General features: G+C 36.6%; 1 protein-coding gene across 6 annotated transcripts in view; it reads left to right on the top strand.

The window, feature by feature from the left end:
• Positions 1 to 18653, top strand: part of LOC130443803 (D-2-hydroxyglutarate dehydrogenase, mitochondrial) — a 77736-nt gene that overhangs the window by 47980 nt on the left and 11103 nt on the right. For 5 of the 6 annotated variants that reach the window (XM_056778649.1, XM_056778650.1, XM_056778646.1 and 2 more), the window contains 6 exons: positions 2179 to 2372; positions 8743 to 8893; positions 14806 to 15003; positions 16510 to 16703; positions 16758 to 16926; positions 16981 to 17267. In XM_056778649.1, coding sequence (XP_056634627.1) covers positions 2226 to 2372; positions 8743 to 8893; positions 14806 to 15003; positions 16510 to 16703; positions 16758 to 16926; positions 16981 to 17267 — 1146 coding nt within the window. In that variant the 5' untranslated portion in view covers positions 2179 to 2225. Of the gene's footprint in view, positions 1 to 2164; positions 2373 to 8742; positions 8894 to 14805; positions 15004 to 16509; positions 16704 to 16757; positions 16927 to 16980; positions 17268 to 18653 lie in introns of all 6 variants that reach the window. The other variant, XM_056778648.1, reaches the window with a different exon arrangement.

Raw genomic sequence — 18653 nt, 5'->3', positions numbered from 1 at the left:
AGCGGTGACGGATATTTGTCGGAGTCTGAATCCCTACGAATCAGAAGCAGAAAGTGATTCAGATGCAGATGGACATGATGGTGACCAGTTTTCAGGAAATCGATCGGCTTCGCTTGTAAATACCGGTCCAGCTCCGACCGTCCAGTGGACAAAAACAGGTTCATTAAAACAATTCACGTTCAAGAAAAATCAAGAGCTTTTAGTACCGGTTCCGGACAGGGGCAGACCTATAGATTTTTTCAACCTTATAATTAACGACGTTTTGTGTACAAGATTATGCTATTCAAGTTTTTCTCAACAGTGAAACATCTGCAGAGTCACGTATCACAAATTGGAAGCATCTTACGGCTCCAGAATTGAAAATTTTCAGGTCTGCTCTATCATGCAGGTACTATTCAACTTAAAGGAATACATGACTTCTGGAAAACGGACCCGCTCTTCAATATACCCATTTTCCGAAAGCATATGTCAAGAAATAGATTTCTTTTCATCGCTTATGCAAAATAAGATCTGTGGTCGACTTTTTTAATGCAAAGATGAATAGTCTCTATCACCCAAGAAAAGAATTGTCCTCAGACCAAACTATGGTGCTATGGCGAGGGGTTTTACAGTTCAAACAAATACAAACAATAAAGCTTTATATGCTTACAGAATCTGATGGATAGGTGCTGAAATTCCGCGTGTATGAAGGTTCGTCAGATGAATATGGCGGAACTGGACATACAACCAAAGTAGTTGAAGAAAAGTTAGATCAACGATACTTCGACAACTTTTACAAAAGTGTTGACTTAGCTACAAGCTGGAAAAGGATAAATATTGCACCGGCACCCTAAGAAGTGACCGCACAACCCACAGACGTCATGAAAACGAAATTAAAACGAGGAGACAACTTAGAAATCCGAAAGCTAGACATTGCTTTTCAAAAATTGGGAAAAACACGAGTGAACTAAAGGAGGGGCGTACTGAAACCAAAAGAGTGTCTACGCAGCTACATTCCTGCAGGCAAAACAAAATGAGGAAACAGACGACGTTTGAATGCAAACAAAGCTCTGGGAATCCCCGTTTTTGTGTCATAAAAAAATGTAGTTCTTGTCAGTTTGGTATTTCCTATATTTTTTGCTACTTGTTTATGTAATATTCCTCATATTTTTGTTTGAATTTCTTTAAAGTCTTCAGTGATCTGTTTCTGTGCCTCGAAGAAAACGTAGATATTCGAACTGCTGTATTAAAATATGTAGTTTTTCACCGCGCTATGCATAAAATTCGCGACCGCACGAATCCTATTACGACTGCGCCAGTTATAAATTGAATCCTATTACGACTGCGCCAGTTATAAATTTAAGTTTCGCAAATTTCTTTTTTAAAACTCTATTAACACAAATACATAATTTTACAAATGATTAAACTCTATTAATTATTTATTAATTAATTGTTTTTTGTTTTGATTTTGTTGCGTATTAATTTTTAGAATATTCTAGATTTTTCTTCATGTAACTCCTTCATCTCTTCTTCTTCTTACGTTAGGACTAGGTCCTGTATTTTCATCAAGGGTTTGCCTTCATCTCTAAGAATGAAGAAAAATACCGGGGGTATTTTTCAGAACCTGCTCATCTTCTTTCCTCAAATTCATATTCTTTTCCTCAATTTTCTGATTTCTTAAGTCTTGTTGTTGTTGTTGTCTTCCTGTTCCTCGAAGAAAACGTAGATATTCGCGCTTCTGTATCGCAATCCTATTACGACTGCGCCAGTTATAAATTTAACATTTAAAAATTTATTTTTAAAAACTTTATTAACACAAAAACATAGTTTAACGAATGAATGAACTCAATTAATTTCAAACGATTGAATTAACAAGATTCATTGAATGAACTAGATTCATGGAAGGTGTTTAAAACAACCCAATTTCTATAGTAAAATAAATGCTGACATGTTTACAAAACATGATCTTTTTTACATGATTTATGGCATAAATAAAGGCAACAAAACAAATCAAACCTAATGGCTACTGAGAGTGCCTTTTCGATATTAAATAAACATAGAGAATAAGAATTTAGGTTAATACAATCAAAGAAACAGTAAAGAAGTTACGTGAATGTTATCCTGAGGGTTATCTGACACATATATTGTTAAAAAAAACTAAAGTCTCAACGCAAAACTAATAAAGTTAACGTTTTCCAGATTCGTGGAATAATTCAAAATTCCCCTTTTCCGTCTAACAGCGCCACATGTTTCTCAAGGGAGTCCGACAGTTGATCGGGCCGCTCACCCAATCCCCGGGGAGGCGCCCTTTCCCAGCGAGACCCTCGCTAGAGCGGCCCTTCCAGTTTTCCAGACAACTCGCCAGCGCAAGCACGCTACCGCAGTTAACTAAGGTAGGATACAGATCACGAGCAATATTATCTTTTACAGCGATGCCAGATTTAAACATAAATTTATATATCGTAAAGTGATTGAAAATATTTTTGAGTTTTTGAATTTTTATTATAAAACAGTTGAATGTATCGCGTGATAACTGCATATACGATGGTTATTCAGAAAGTATTCAACGCTTCCGTTTAGTTCTGCACTGATCGAGTCAGTCGGCGTTCAGTCGTTACTACGGAAATATTTCCACGTTCCATAGAAAATTATTGTGAAAATTTTGAAACGTTGAGAAATTACATTTAATAGAACACTGATTTGATGTTTTTATAAAGAAAATATTGAAATATGTTCAGAAGTGGATGTAAATACGAGAATATGATTCAACTTGCTTAGACTTGGAAGCACCAGGTCGTCCAAAATCGTCTATACGTAAACTGATAATGCTAGATCGTCATGTCACATACCGTCAGATTGAGGTGTACTTAGGCGTTAATTCCACTCGCATACATTCGATATTGCATGAACATTTGGTAGTAAAAAAAATTTATTCGCGTTGGATACCGATACCGATAATTTGACAATCGTTCAAAAAAAGTTGTTTTTATTTGTTGATCTTAAAACTTGACTAGCAACCCTCGTATAACTTATTTCTTAGCAATCTTCGTATATATTTAATTTTACCGCTATATTTTGATCTAAATAACCAGTTTTAAGTATATGTATGAAGATATAAATGACATTATACGAAAATTGTTTTTTATAGTTTAAAAAATACGAGGGTTTTTAGAAAAATATTCAAATCCACTTTTCTACGCAGTCGCCAAACAATTTAGACATTTATAATAGCGATTGTCAAAGGAATTTGCAATGGCAGCGCATATTTTTTATATAAATCGGCACAATGGAAACTTTTTCATTGTTATAGCAGAACGCCGACTGCATCAAGACCACAAAAAGAGACTAATACGCAACTATTCATTGGGAATCTACAGCTGTATAAAAATAGGATGGGCGACGTATAATTTGAAAAGAAATTGTTTGAAATAATTCAGAGAGATTGAAACGATACCTAGAACGAGCCTAACCTAACCTAAAAAAAATGATTTTTATTTAGAATCTCACAGTTTATAGAAGTATTGTTCTATAACAAGTTCTTCCACATGTTTTATGATAAGTGAGATCAAGATTTCTCTATCTCGATCATCATATGGAAGTTGTGCCTACCAAATTTAGCCTTATCTATCTGCACCGCAGTACCTGGTCGTTCAATATATCCCCTCTCACTCTGGTAATTCAGATACTGCTCTGTGATGACTTTGCAGAATTGTACCAATCAGCCACTGTTTCTGACGAAGCTGTACTATCTTCTTGCAAGAGCTTCTTTTTTGCAGTTGCATACTAGTCCTCATTGGCCAAACTTAACATACTTCTATGCTCCTCGAACCAGGAACCGGACGTTGCACTGAGCTCAACTATTCTTGGATCATACCAGAAGAACTGAATATCAAAAATTTGCGAAAATTACTTCAAAAACCCTTTTAGAAGAACAAAAACCTGCAATATCGATGAGTTGAGATTTAGGTTTCACCTAATGGCGATTGAGGAATTATCCAGAAAACCAATACTCTGGGTGGTCTTCGTAGGCTCTTGCTAGCAGTCGAATGGGAGCTAGGGAAGTTTCCTCATAGGTTTCCAAGAAAAAATAGTGATACAGAAGGGCGTTTTTGGCAAGAGAAATAGTATTACTGGGGCTGAATTGGCACATGTATTCGTAGTACCTGTAAACAGACTTTCCGCAAGACAAGGGATGATTAGATAGAGTGTAGTTGGTGTTTGCTCTATAAACGATTATGGGACGGTTGTAGATTTTATACGTATGAAGTGTGGTAAGAGGATGGGTTGATCCGAATTGTCCTCCTAGCTCCTTCATGAGACAGACTCGCCTCCGTACTTTGTTCAGAGTACCAATCAGATCGAATATCCAGTTAATGCAACAAACAAAGAACAAAGCCTTAAGTGGAAATTATATAGTAGAAATCTTCTTGTATTAGGATGGTTGAAGTCTATGGCTTGGGTTTTTTGAGAATTGGGAATTATCCTCTATTTTCTGCAGAAATCCGAAAATATATTCAGAAAACTGTTTGGAACGAATACAATAGAGAAAGTTTGCAGCACGACGATAACATTAAAAAAGTTGAGAAAATTGTGCTCAAACGACCGTTTTGAGACGTCATCGTGAAATTTTTTTTAGAACACTCCTCGTACATATAAATTCCATAAATTATTCAGAAGTTGAATCAATATAATTCAGTTAGTAGCTTCTATTTTAGAATGAATTAAAATTTTATTTAAGAATTTATTAAATATTTTTTCGAAAAAAAAGCGAAATTAGACAACGCCGCATCGAAAGTACATAATCGGATTCTGGATTATTGATAATCGTGGGACGAGTGGTAACCAAGACTATTACGATTAACGTGAATTGGCAGAATTAGTTAAAAATCCTATTTAGTTCCGCTCGTCGTCGGTTTGAACTTACGACATTCGTGAAAACCAGATCCGGAGTCATTTCATCAACTCCCTTTCTAATGCAACTTCCGTAGATTCTTCCGCTCATTCACATAAATCTTTAAATTCAAATAACCATATAGAAAATAATCGAAAGATGTTAGATTTGGAAATCTTAAGGGCTACTTTATTGGTCTTCATCTTCCAATCCACATCCCAGTAAACACTGTTGGAAACATATTGGCAAGAACTGGTGTAACTTTTGTTCGTAGAAATTGCAGATAACGTTTCCTTGTGAGATTTTCTTCATCTTCTTCTTCAAAAGAAGCGTATAATTCTTCGTCGCAGTACCTACCTTACACATCTTACTTTATGTGGTGTTGCATTGTCATACATGATCTGGACGTTTATACTGAACGCCACGTCGTACTTATTGCACCAGGAAGTCCTGTAGTACTGTATGGTCATAGTTTTGTCATGTGCGCTGGTCAATACAGCCCTCGCTGCATTACAACTACAACCACAGAGCCATGATACGAACATGGTATTCAGGGATGCTCTAATATTTTATACTCTCTTAAATAATAGTCTTTCTTCACAAAATAGACGTCTTCGTCAAACTTTGAGGTTAGGAAACAGGGAAGATTCACTCGGATTAATACGGTTGGTGATAAACTAATTCGAAATGCAATTGTTGTGAAGTGTAGTTGCCTTTTTACAATTTCCCATTATTATTCCAAAAAACGGCCTTCGTAGACCAGGGTAAAAGCCTTTAAATAGTAGGATGAAACCCATTGGAAAAGGAGGAAAATATAATAAAAATGGAAGGAAAAATAATTTACGGGCGATCTACCAAAACTACCAGTCTTATCTACAACTTTTACATTTTTACTTTTTTCACATAACCTCAAAATTGATAAGAAAAAATGAAAGAACCTAATTTTTGGTTTTTTTATTTTTATCTTTTACAAAAAACATTTTTTTTTTCACGAAATTTTGTGAAAAGTTACCTTTTTATGTCTCGTATATACTGTAATTTGTTTTATTTAAAATATTTATTTTTTTCACGTTATTTTGAGATAATATCGAAGCGCCCTAATTTTCCAACGAAAATACTCCCGTCAAAATATCAGCTTTTTTCAAAAATTCATTGAGACTTTGATCCGTTGGAATCTCTATTTCCTGATGGTGTAAAAAAATATGGTAAACTTTCTCGGAAAAAACAAAAAATAAGACGAAAGAATTCGCATCCGAAATATTTTTTAAACATTACGTATTAATTAAATTTTTCTACTCTAATTACGCGAAAAATGTGAAATGTTACACAAAGAATTAGAGTCTAAAATTTTAAAAAACAAAAAAATTAAAAACGAAAAACTTGATTTTTTCAATTTTCCACATAAATTTTGAGGTTATATGAAAAATTTTTGAATACAAAAGTAGATCTGCTTATACCTATAACTTTTCTATCTGACTTTTTTTCATACCCATATAGGATTTTACGATGAGCCCACTTTAGGCCCAGATTTGGGCAAGAATGTACCCTAGCTTGGAAGCCGTTTTTGGCCCCAACTTGGTGGGACTCTGGGATGATAACAATGTCCCACGCTTGCTTTGCGTGTCTGGACACGGCATGGTTGTCTAGATAAACCTAAGACTGGTCTGTATCCCTGGGCCAAGCTGGTTGCGTGTAAAAATAGACAAATAAAGAAGTGATACTTTTTTGATTATTCTATTTTTTATTGTCTTTTATACATAAAAGAATTTTACTTATAACAAATTATAACTTTTTCTGTATGGATAAGATATTAGAACAAAACTTTATTTATTATTAACGTTATTCACAGTTCTGTCAAGCCTCTCCGACTATAAGATGGCCGAGGTCGGATTACCCAGAGTTCAGTTTGGCTTGGGTCACTATGAGATGGCCGGGGCTAAGTTACGCAGACTTCAACCAGTATTTGACCATTATTGGTTTGCTAAGTCCCAGCGTTGGCCCCAGCTAAGCCCCGTCGTTCAAGTCTAGGGACTCCTACATGGGGTAGTTTTGCCAGAAATCGACATAAACCGTTTTTTATCTTTTAAAATTCCCCCCCTTCCCTTTCCCAACCAAAGATCACCCGTAAATTATTTTTCCTATAATTTTTCTCATATTCTCCTCCTTTTGCAATGGGTTCTATTATCTTAATATTATCGACCCTGATCTATCATAACTTTTCTAGCCGATGAAACTGTCTTTGCCTATTTCGAAGCAGGTTTGCTCCTCGCACTCTATTGTCTTGAATGTTTTTTTTATTTAGGAATGCAGAGGTGGATCCAGGATTCATCTACAATTATAAATCGACCCAAATAATCCGACTCGTTTTTCTTAAACCTCACCAATAAAGTCCAAATTGAGCAAACGTGGCTCCTAACGCGCCCATAGCTTCCACGTACATAATTGTTTAGTCAGTACATGACAAATAGTTTCAAAGATCGATTGTTACCTGTTATGACTATGACAATTATGTGTGAAACAAAATATCGGCCATATTTTCAATGACTCTGAGACATAATTGAGATTCTATGTCGTTAATGTGGCGAATTATCTCATCCTTTAGATCTTGAATTGTTCTTGGCTTATTGACGTACACTTTTTCTTTCAAATATCACCAAAGAAAGTCCATCGGTGTCAAATCACATGATCGTTGCGGCCAATTAACATCACCACGACGTGAGATAACACGACCATTGAATTTGTCGTGCAAAAGAGCTGTGTGGCAAGTGACACCATCCTGCTGGAACCACATATCGTCCAGGTCCATATTCTCAGTTTCTGGCCACAAGAAGTCCGTTATCATCTCGCGATAGAGAACACCATTCACGGTAACTGCTTGGCCGACCTAATTTTCGAAGAAGTACGCCGCCAGCCCATAAAACGCACCAAACAGTCACTCTTTGTGGATGCATCGACTTTTCAACAATCACTCGTGGATTCTCATTTGCCCAAATGCGGCAATTATGCGTATTAACGAATCCACTGAGGTGAAAGTGTGCCTCGTCGCTGAAGATGATTTTCTTTGTAAAGTCATCATTCATTTCAGTCTGTTCAACCAACTATTCGGCGCATTGACGACGCTTGAAATGGTCAGTAGGCTTCAGCTCTCGAGTCAATTGAATCTTGTAAGCGTGTAAATTCAAATCTATATTCAAAATTCGCATCAGTGATGTTCGTGAGATGTTTAATTGTTGGGCACGATGATGAGTCGACATTGACGGCTCTTCTGCCACACTGTCGCGAACAACAGCAATATTTTTCGCAAAAGAAACGGGGCCATCATTCACGGGTGTTTTAACATTTCCTACAGACCCGATTTGCCGAAATTTGCGTACAATTCTCCCGATTGTGGACACATTTGATCGATTACGCTGACCAAAAAAATCACGAAATGCACGAAGTATATTTGAACGCCCATTTTCTTAAAAGGCTTCAACAATCTTAACGCACTGCTCAATTGTGTACCTCTCCATGGTTGAATTGAAAACTTGACGTTAAGATGAATGAATCAACCAAAATATGATACTAAAGGTGCTTATTTAGCCGCCCTTTGTATATTTCTACAACGAAAATCATTAACTAGCTAACCACCCACCAATCTGCCTTTATTCCTTTTATAGCTTATTTTTCAGTATATCCAAACCAAAATAAAATTTTTTATTTCGACTTTTTCTTAGAAAAAACTTTCACTCATTACTTCACTTCATAAAAAAGTGAATAAATCTTTTCCTCAGACTTTTATTATAGACTTTTGAGTAAAAATCATTTTTAATTGAACTCGTTCTTTAATTGAAATTGTCACAAAACCAAAACGATTGACTGTCTTATTGCAGGACCGATATCCTTATGTGAAAAGAGGTCAATACGCCAACTTAGATCAACATCACTTGAAATACTTCAAGGATTTACTTGGACCAAATCGCGTTATTACAGATACGGATGAATGTCAAGGTTTCAACATTGACTGGATTCGATCTGTTAGAGGTACGACAACACATCATATAACAATAATTAGGCTAGGGATTCATACTGATACAAAAATGGTTTTATAACCTTCGATTTTTCCTATTTTCATGTTTTTTTTTCTACCATTTACATACCTCTGATATATTTTCACTTCACTATTTTATATTTTAAATACACAACTAATTTATATCCATTACTCGCGATTCGACTGTTCGTTTCAAGACGATTCGTATTTTCTTTCCAATTCCTTTGCTTGGATTATTGCTGCACATCTTTTCAGCACACTCTAAATCAAATGACAACATTCAATACCATATTTCGGCTTATATCTAGACCTCTAATGGATGCTGTAAGCTCCAACGTACTGACTCAAAATGGTTCACGCCTTCGCAGTAGGTAATCCAAAGTATGGATATCTACGTCTTGGAGATAATTCAGCATCGATATATTTACTTGTGGGGCGTCCGCTTACAGCATTCCCTTCCCTATAAATGGGGCATGAGATCCAAATATGTCTATCATGAAGCGGTCGGCTCTAAAACCACCACTAGACCTCCAGTTGGATACTTACTGACTCAAATTGATCCATAAGTGTTTCTTCACGCCTTTGCGATGGTTAATCCAAAGTATGTATAGCTACGTCTTGGAGATAATTCAGCATCGATATATTTACTTGTGGGGCGTCCGCTCACAGCATTCCCTTTCCTATAAATGGAACATGAAGTCCAAATATGTCTGTCATGAAGCAGTCGACTCTAAAACCACCACAAGACCTCCAGTTGGATACTTACTGACTCAAATTGATCCATAAGTGTTTCTTCACGCCTTTGCAATGGTTAATCCAAAGTATGGATAGCTACGTCTTGGAGATCATTTACCATCGATATATTTACTTGTGGGGCGTCCGCTTACAGCATTCCCTTCCCTATAAATGGAACATGAAGTCCAAATATGTCTGTCATGAAGCGGTCGACTCTAAAACCACCACTAGACCTCCAGTTGGATACTTACTGTCTCAGATTGATCCATAAGTGTTTCTTCACGCCTTTGCGATGGTTAATCCAAAGTATGGATAGCTACGTCTTGGAGATCATTTACCATCGACATATTTACTTGTGGGACGTCCGCTCACAGCATTCCCTTCCCTATAAACCACCACTAGACCTCCAGTTGGATACTTACTGACTCAAATTGATCCATAAGTGTTTCTTCACGCCTTTGCGATGGTTAATCCAAAGTATGGATAGCTACGTCTTGGAGATCATTTACCATCGACATATTTACTTGTGGGACGTCCGCTCACAGCATTCCCTTCCCTATAAACCACCACTAGACCTCCAGTTGGATATTTACTGACTCAAATTGATCCATAAGTGTTTCTTCACGCCTTTGCGATGGTTAATCCAAAGTATGGATAGCTACGTCTTGGAGATAATTCAGCATCGATATATTTACTTGTGGGGCGTCCGCTCACAGCATTCCCTTTCCTATAAATGGAACATGAAGTCCAAATATGTCTGTCATGAAGCAGTCGACTCTAAAACCACCACAAGACCTCCAGTTGGATACTTACTGACTCAAATTGATCCATAAGTGTTTCTTCACGCCTTTGCAATGGTTAATCCAAAGTATGGATAGCTACGTCTTGGAGATCATTTACCATCGATATATTTACTTGTGGGGCGTCCGCTTACAGCATTCCCTTCCCTATAAATGGAACATGAAGTCCAAATATGTCTGTCATGAAGCGGTCGACTCTAAAACCACCACTAGACCTCCAGTTGGATACTTACTGTCTCAGATTGATCCATAAGTGTTTCTTCACGCCTTTGCGATGGTTAATCCAAAGTATGGATAGCTACGTCTTGGAGATAATTCAGCATCGATATATTTACTTGTGGGGCGTCCGCTCACAGCATTCCCTTTCCTATAAATGGAACATGAAGTCCAAATATGTCTGTCATGAAGCAGTCGACTCTAAAACCACCACAAGACCTCCAGTTGGATACTTACTGACTCAAATTGATCCATAAGTGTTTCTTCACGCCTTTGCAATGGTTAATCCAAAGTATGGATAGCTACGTCTTGGAGATCATTTACCATCGATATATTTACTTGTGGGGCGTCCGCTTACAGCATTCCCTTCCCTATAAATGGAACATGAAGTCCAAATATGTCTGTCATGAAGCGGTCGACTCTAAAACCACCACTAGACCTCCAGTTGGATACTTACTGTCTCAGATTGATCCATAAGTGTTTCTTCACGCCTTTGCGATGGTTAATCCAAAGTATGGATAGCTACGTCTTGGAGATCATTTACCATCGACATATTTACTTGTGGGACGTCCGCTCACAGCATTCCCTTCCCTATAAACCACCACTAGACCTCCAGTTGGATACTTACTGACTCAAATTGATCCATAAGTGTTTCTTCACGCCTTTGCGATGGTTAATCCAAAGTATGGATAGCTACGTCTTGGAGATCATTTACCATCGATATATTTACTTGTGGGGCGTCCGCTTACAGCATTCCCTTCCCTATAAATGGGGCATGAGGTCCAAATATGTCTATCATGAAGCGGTCGACTCTAAAACCACCACTAGACCTCCAGTTGGATACTTACTGACTCAGATTGATCCATAAGTGTTTCTTCACGCCTTTGCGATGGTTAATCCAAAGTATGGATAGCTACGTCTTGGAGATCATTTACCATCGATATATTTACTTGTGGGGCGTCCGCTTACAGCATTCCCTTCCCTATAAATGGGGCATGAGGTCCAAATATGTCTATCATGAAGCGGTCGACTCTAAAACCACCACTAGACCTCCAGTTGGATACTTACTGTCTCAGATTGATCCATAAGTGTTTGTTCACGCCTTTGCGATGGTTAATCCAAAGTATGGATAGCTACGTCTTGGAGATCATTTACCATCGACATATTTACTTGTGGGACGTCCGCTCACAGCATTCCCTTCCCTATAAACCACCACTAGACCTCCAGTTGGATACTTACTGTCTCAAATTGATCCATAAGTGTTTGTTCACGCCTTTGCGATGGTTAATCCAAAGTATGGATAGCTACGTCTTGGAGATCATTTACCATCGATATATTAACTTGTGGGGCGTCCGCTTACAGCATTCCCTTCCCTATAAATGGGGCATGAGGTCCAAATATGTCTATCATGAAGCGGTCGACTCTAAAACCACCACTAGACCTCCAGTTGGATACTTACTGACTCAAATTGATCCATAAGTGTTTCTTCACGCCTTTGCGATGGTTAATCCAAAGTATGGATAGCTACGTCTTGGAGACCATTTACCATCGATATATTTACTTGTGGGACGTCCGCTCACAGCATTCCCTTCCCTATAAACCACCACTAGACCTCCAGTTGGATACTTACTGTCTCAAATTGATCCATAAGTGTTTCTTCACGCCTTTGCGATGGTTAATCCAAAGTATGGATAGCTACGTCTTGGAGATCATTTACCATCGATATATTAACTTGTGGGGCGTCCGCTTACAGCATTCCCTTCCCTATATATGGGGCATGAGGTCCAAATATGTCTATCATGAAGCGGTCGACTCTAAAACCACCACTAGACCTCCAGTTGGATACTTACTGTCTCAAATTGATCTATAAGTGTTTGTTCACGTCTTTGCGATGGTTAATCCAAAGTATGGATATCTATGTCTTGGAGATCATTTACCATCGACCTATAAATGGAGCATGAGGCTCTAAAATGTCTGTTATGTAACAGTATGCTGTTAAACCGCCCCTAGCGTCCAAAGTGTTGCCGCTTCATATCATAGCTGACATCTTGCTCAATATTTCATCGACGTTGTTGCTTCTTAGAAAAAATCGTGCTTTGTTGGTAAACAGTACTCCATTGAGCTAATTTTTACGTACCCATGCAAACTGCGATGTATCTTAACTGATTCAGTGGACAATTTCTTGATTGTAATGACTCGATTTCTCAATGTTCGCAGCTTTTGTTAGGGTCGTATCAATCTATCGATACCTCGAGTTCTTAGTTTGGTTCACGTCATAGAGAACATGTAAAAACCCCCACTTCTATAAGCGCGTACGCAAGTAGCGCACTCTTCACGCGATAATATTAATCGATTACTTAGAACACCACAGGACTCAAACCTCAGGTTCGCTTCTCTCGAATGTTGACTTACGAAGTGTTTTAGAACCACCTTAGACCTTTCAACCACCAAAAGAAGCTCTAATTGATAAATTTTAACCATTATTTGAAGATTTATAATCGTTTTACGAATTTACCAATGCCTTGTTCATAAAAAGCCGCCGTTGCCACTTCTTCAATACAGAAAACAGAAGTAGAAGCCAAGTCTAGGCGATATTCAGAACTCTGCAGGTCACGATGATTAATCTGGATGGCTCTCTTCAGTTTTCCTATAACAATAAACATCGTAATTTATTGTGCTGTTTCCAGAGTTTACCTTCGTCACTCAGAGACTGATAACTCTGTCTAAGATGCGGTTCCGAAAGAAAAAAATTCAATGTCAGCACATTGCTAAGATATCGGATCCTCACTGGTGTCGAAGTCCAACAAGAGCTCAGAAAAACGCGAGGATTAGATGGTCTCATATTAACCCCAGCCCCTCTACGATTTTCCAGGAACACGTTGATTGGGCTGAAGAATGATGAGGCTCCGTCTCAGACAAAAGCAGTGTGTGCAGGGATGGTAGCGATAGAAGTCTACAGAGGATCTGGAAAAAGATTCGCGCAATGTTGCATAAAAGAAGATTGGAGAAGATTCCTGGATGGTTTTGGCCTTTCAATAGCAAGGGAATTAACGGCGAACCGATACATAGAAGAAATTTTAGAGGATCCCATCCTTGCTCGTCCATTTTGAGATGCTATAATCAGAAAAAGATTGAAAGCTACAGACTTTTAAACGTGCAACTTGAGTCGACTTTTGCTCAAGTTCTCCTATGCGCCGCGTCGCTCTAATTATTTTGAGTAATAATTGAAGACTAATCTCAATTAATATCGCCGGCTACGTTGTAGTTGAAAACGTTTAGTTTGGGGTAACATCGTGAGGGAATAATGCGGGAAAATCGAGGGGCTATCGTATATATATATATATATATATATATATATATATATATATATATATATATATAACTCGCTTTACAAATTAAGGGTCATTTGTAGCGACGCCATTCTGGATAATGTGGGTAATATTGTTGGATATCTAAGGGTGGGAAACAGCACAAGGATGGTTTTTATGGCAAATGTTTTCCGAATTTGTGTTCGTACATCTGACATTATTCGTAATCAATTTTCTACATGCAAAAATTGAAGGTGTGAACATATTTATAATATATCGGATGGCATAATCACAGATTACGACTTTTGCCTATTGGAGGTTGTATAAAAAATGTAGATTAGACTTAAATGTACAGATAAACAATGAATTGTTGTCCAATAATGGAATAGAAATGAATTTTCTCATTATTCTGATAATTGAAAGTTATTCTGAAAGTGGATTTCCCACTAGCTCGACCTTCTGGTTTGTTAAAAACTGAAAGATTTTTTCCAAATTTCTCTTTCAACCCCTACCAAACAAATTGCAGTATTCGCAGCTTTTGCCACTTGAATAATGCTAAAGAAACATGTTTCTTCCACGTACAAAAATTTTTTGGAATTGTTTCGTGTTGAAAAATCCACATAGTTGATTACTGCTTTGAATTAACAGCTTCCGATACACTTTTTGGAATCCTGGTCAGGTTATTTTCACTGTTAACTGTTTCCTCAATCTTTATTTACAGCTCCACTGTTTCCAAATTCTACTCCAGTTGTATCTCTTCTTGTCCTTATTCCCACTTACTTCTCGACGTTATGACAATGACGTTTGTAGCTTCTAGGTCCTAGTTATCAATAAAAATTTTTTTAGGTTATAGTCAATGTGTCCTAAAACCAAAAACTACCGAAGAGGTTTCCAGTATATTATCATTTTGTAATGAAAATCGTCTTGCCGTTTGTCCACAAGGTGGAAATACTGGCCTAGTAGCAGGATCTGTTCCTGTATTCGATGAAGTCGTTCTTTGGACCGGATTGATGAACGAAATTATCCATTTAGATGATACCTCAGGTAATAATAAACATTTTTTCAGAAATATTCCATGAATTGAGCTCAAACTTTCAATGTAAAGACTATTTAATGGTAAACAACTTACTATGGGATATGTGGGACTCATTATCACTAAGCTTCTGCCCGACGACATGAAATGTGACATGGCGAATCATTTTGATACTAAAACAAATAAAAATTTCCTTTGGACAAAACATTTTGGTAGTTAGAAGGATTCTAGTGGCGCCTTCCTGGTCTCATTCCAAAAAATTTCTTCGGGACTTCGATACCTCTGTATCCAATTGATGTAAAACCAAGCTGCACCTTTTCACTACTTACCTTACACGTAATTGACGCATCAAGAAGAACCTGATGACATTAAGTCTGACGAGTAAATATTCTGTGAAGAGGAGGATGAAACTCTTGGTTCTAGAATGTTCGTTATAACAAATATATAAAAAAACCATCAACTTTGTGTGAAAAATCTGAAAAAACGTAGATTCAGCTCTTAAAAAATTGAAAATAACTCATAGGAACAAAAGTCGCACGAATTACATGCTATTATATTCATTTTGACTACAGATTGGACCTCCAGCGACTTTTACCTGATGGAAAATCTGAAAAAATGCAGATTCAGTTCGTAAAAAAATAGGAAAAAACCTGTAGGAACAAAAGCCGCACGAATTAGATGCTGTTTTATCCATTTAGACTACAGATTTGACCTCCAGCGACTTTCACATGATGAAAAATCTTAAAAAAATGCGGATTTAGCTCGTGAAAAATAAATAAAATCCTATAGAAACCAAAGTCGCACGAATTACGTGTTATTATATCCATTTTGACTACAGATTTGATCTCCAGTGATTTGACCTGATGGAAAATCTGAAAAAATGCAGATTAATCTCGTAAAAAATGAAAAAAAAATGTAGGAACAAAATTCGCACGAATTACATGTTTTTACAACCACTTTTACTTCTGATTTGACCTCCAGAGACTTTTACCTGATGGAAAATCTGTAAAAATGCAGATTCAGCTCTTAAAAAATAGAAAATAAGCTTTAGGAACAAAAGTCGCACGAATTACATGCTATTATATCCATTTTGACTACAGATTGGACCTCCAGCGACTTTTGCCAGATGGAAAATCTGGAAAAATGTGGATTCAGCTCGTAAAAAATTGAAAATAACTCATAGGAACGAAAATCGCACGAATTACATGCTATTACAACCACTTTGACTACTGATTTGACCATCAGGGTTTTTTACTTGAATGTGGATATAAAAATTCAGATTTTGGTTCGTAACAAATGTATTGCTGAGATAATGCATATGGCTGCGGTAGCTTATTATTAATGTAAGGGGCAACGACGTGAGCAATAAAATTGTTGGTTTTTGTAAAATAAATAAACAATTAAATAGCACAATATCATAGTACTAGTCCGGGTATTCACCCCTCAAATGGCCGCCGCAACTCATTATACACAATATTTTATAACTTTAGAATAATTAACAACTTTTTATATTTTAGGTGTTCTGACTTGTCAAGCTGGTTGTATACTCGAAAACCTAGAAAATTACGTAGCGAATCATGATTTGATGATACCTTTAGACCTTGGCGCTAAAGGATCCTGTTATATTGGAGGAAATGTATCCACAAACGCCGGCGGTTTAAGACTTTTACGCTACGGAAACCTACACGGAAGTATCCTCGGTATAGAAGCCGTAAGATAATAAAAGTACATCAAAAAATATATCAACTAACATGATATTTTTTAGGTTAAAGCAGACGGCGAAGTAATCGACTGCTTGAACACTTTAAAAAAAGACAATACGGGATATCATTTGAAACACCTCTTCATAGGATCCGAAGGAACCTTGGGAGTTGTTACTAAAGTTGCGATTAGTTGTCCAACGAAACCCAAAGCTATCAACGTGGCGTTACTGGGTGAACAAATCAATATAAACAACCTTCATGACACTAATTTAATCTGTATTTCAGGTTTAAATTCGTTCGAAGAAGTTTTGAGAACATTGAAAAAAGCCAAAAGAGAATTAGGAGAAATTTTATCATCGTGCGAATTAATCGACAATTTATGTATGGATCTAGTTTTGAAACATTTGAAGGTCCCACCGCCCATCGGTCAACATAATTTTTACATGTTAATAGAAACCCATGGAAGTAACTTGATACACGACGAGGAGAAGACGAATTCGTTTTTGGAGAATGTTATGAACGAGGGTTTAGCTTTGGATGGTACAACAACGAACGAAGTCAGCAAAATGAAGGTTGGCTAGAGGTCACCGTAAACAAATTTCGTACCAAAAGTCTATTTCTAAACTAAAGCACCTTAAAGAAAAATATCTGTACGATGACATTTAACCCTTGAGGTGAAGAATTTGCTTGGATAGTCATATATTGACTCTTCACCGAGAGAATCAATCAGAGCTTTTAAGTTGAGTTTACATGTTGTCGTACAAGAATCAGGAGGCCCAACAAATATCAAAAAACATGAACAATGTAAAGAGATTATTGTATGGAAATGTTTACGTAATTAACAATAACCATAATATGTCTTGTCATAGTATGATTCAGAATCCATCGACTGTACTGTTTTTAATTAAGATCTCTCGGATCATGAAGCAATATTAACAAAAATACTACCAAAACTTCTCTTTTTGTCACAGTCATTTTATCATTTTGGTGTTATGTTTTCTCTTTCTTCACATTTCATCCATATTTTCCTTAACTTATTTCTTTCCAACTCTTTTATGTTATTATTAATCTATGTTGTAATATATTCAATTGTTTTCTCTTCCTTCACATTTCATCCCCGTTTTCCTTAACTTATTTCTTTCTTTTATTCGCCCTTTCTTTCCAACTCTTTTATGTTATTATTAATCTATGTTGTAATATATTCAATTGTTTTCTCTTCCTTCACATTTCATCCCCGTTTTCCTTAACTTATTTCTTTCTTTTATTCGCCCTTTCTTTCCAACTCTTTTATGTTATTATTAATCTATGTTGTAATATATTCAATTGTTTTCTCTTCCTTCACATTTCATCCCCGTTTTCCTTAACTTATTTCTTTCTTTTATTCGCCCTTTCTTTCCAACTCTTTTATGTTATTATTAATCTATGTTGTAATATATTCAATTGTTTTCTCTTCCTTCACATTTCATCCCCGTTTTCCTTAACTTATTTCTTTCTTTTATTCGCCCTTTCTTTCCAACTCTTTTATGTTATTATTAATCTATGTTGTAATATATTCAATTGTTTTCTCTTCCTTCACATTTCATCCCCGTTTTCCTTAACTTATTTCTTTCTTTTATTCGCCCTTTCTTTCCAACTCTTTTATGTTATTATTAATCTATGTTGTAATATATTCAATTGTTTTCTCTTCCTTCACATTTCATCCCCGTTTTCCTTAACTTATTTCTTTCTTTTATTCGCCCTTTCTTTCCAACTCTTTTATGTTATTATTAATCTATGTTGTAATATATTCAATTGTTTTCTCTTCCTTCACATTTCATCCCCGTTTTCCTTAACTTATTTCTTTCTTTTATTCGCCCTTTCTTTCCAACTCTTTTATGTTATTATTAATCTATGTTGTAATATATTCAATTGTTTTCTCTTCCTTCACATTTCATCCCCGTTTTCCTTAACTTATTTCT

The sequence above is a fragment of the Diorhabda sublineata genome, chromosome 5, assembly GCF_026230105.1.
Source record: "Diorhabda sublineata isolate icDioSubl1.1 chromosome 5, icDioSubl1.1, whole genome shotgun sequence".
In the NCBI taxonomy this organism is placed as follows: domain Eukaryota; kingdom Metazoa; phylum Arthropoda; class Insecta; order Coleoptera; family Chrysomelidae; genus Diorhabda; species Diorhabda sublineata.
This window is presented reverse-complemented; position numbering and strand designations above follow the sequence as displayed.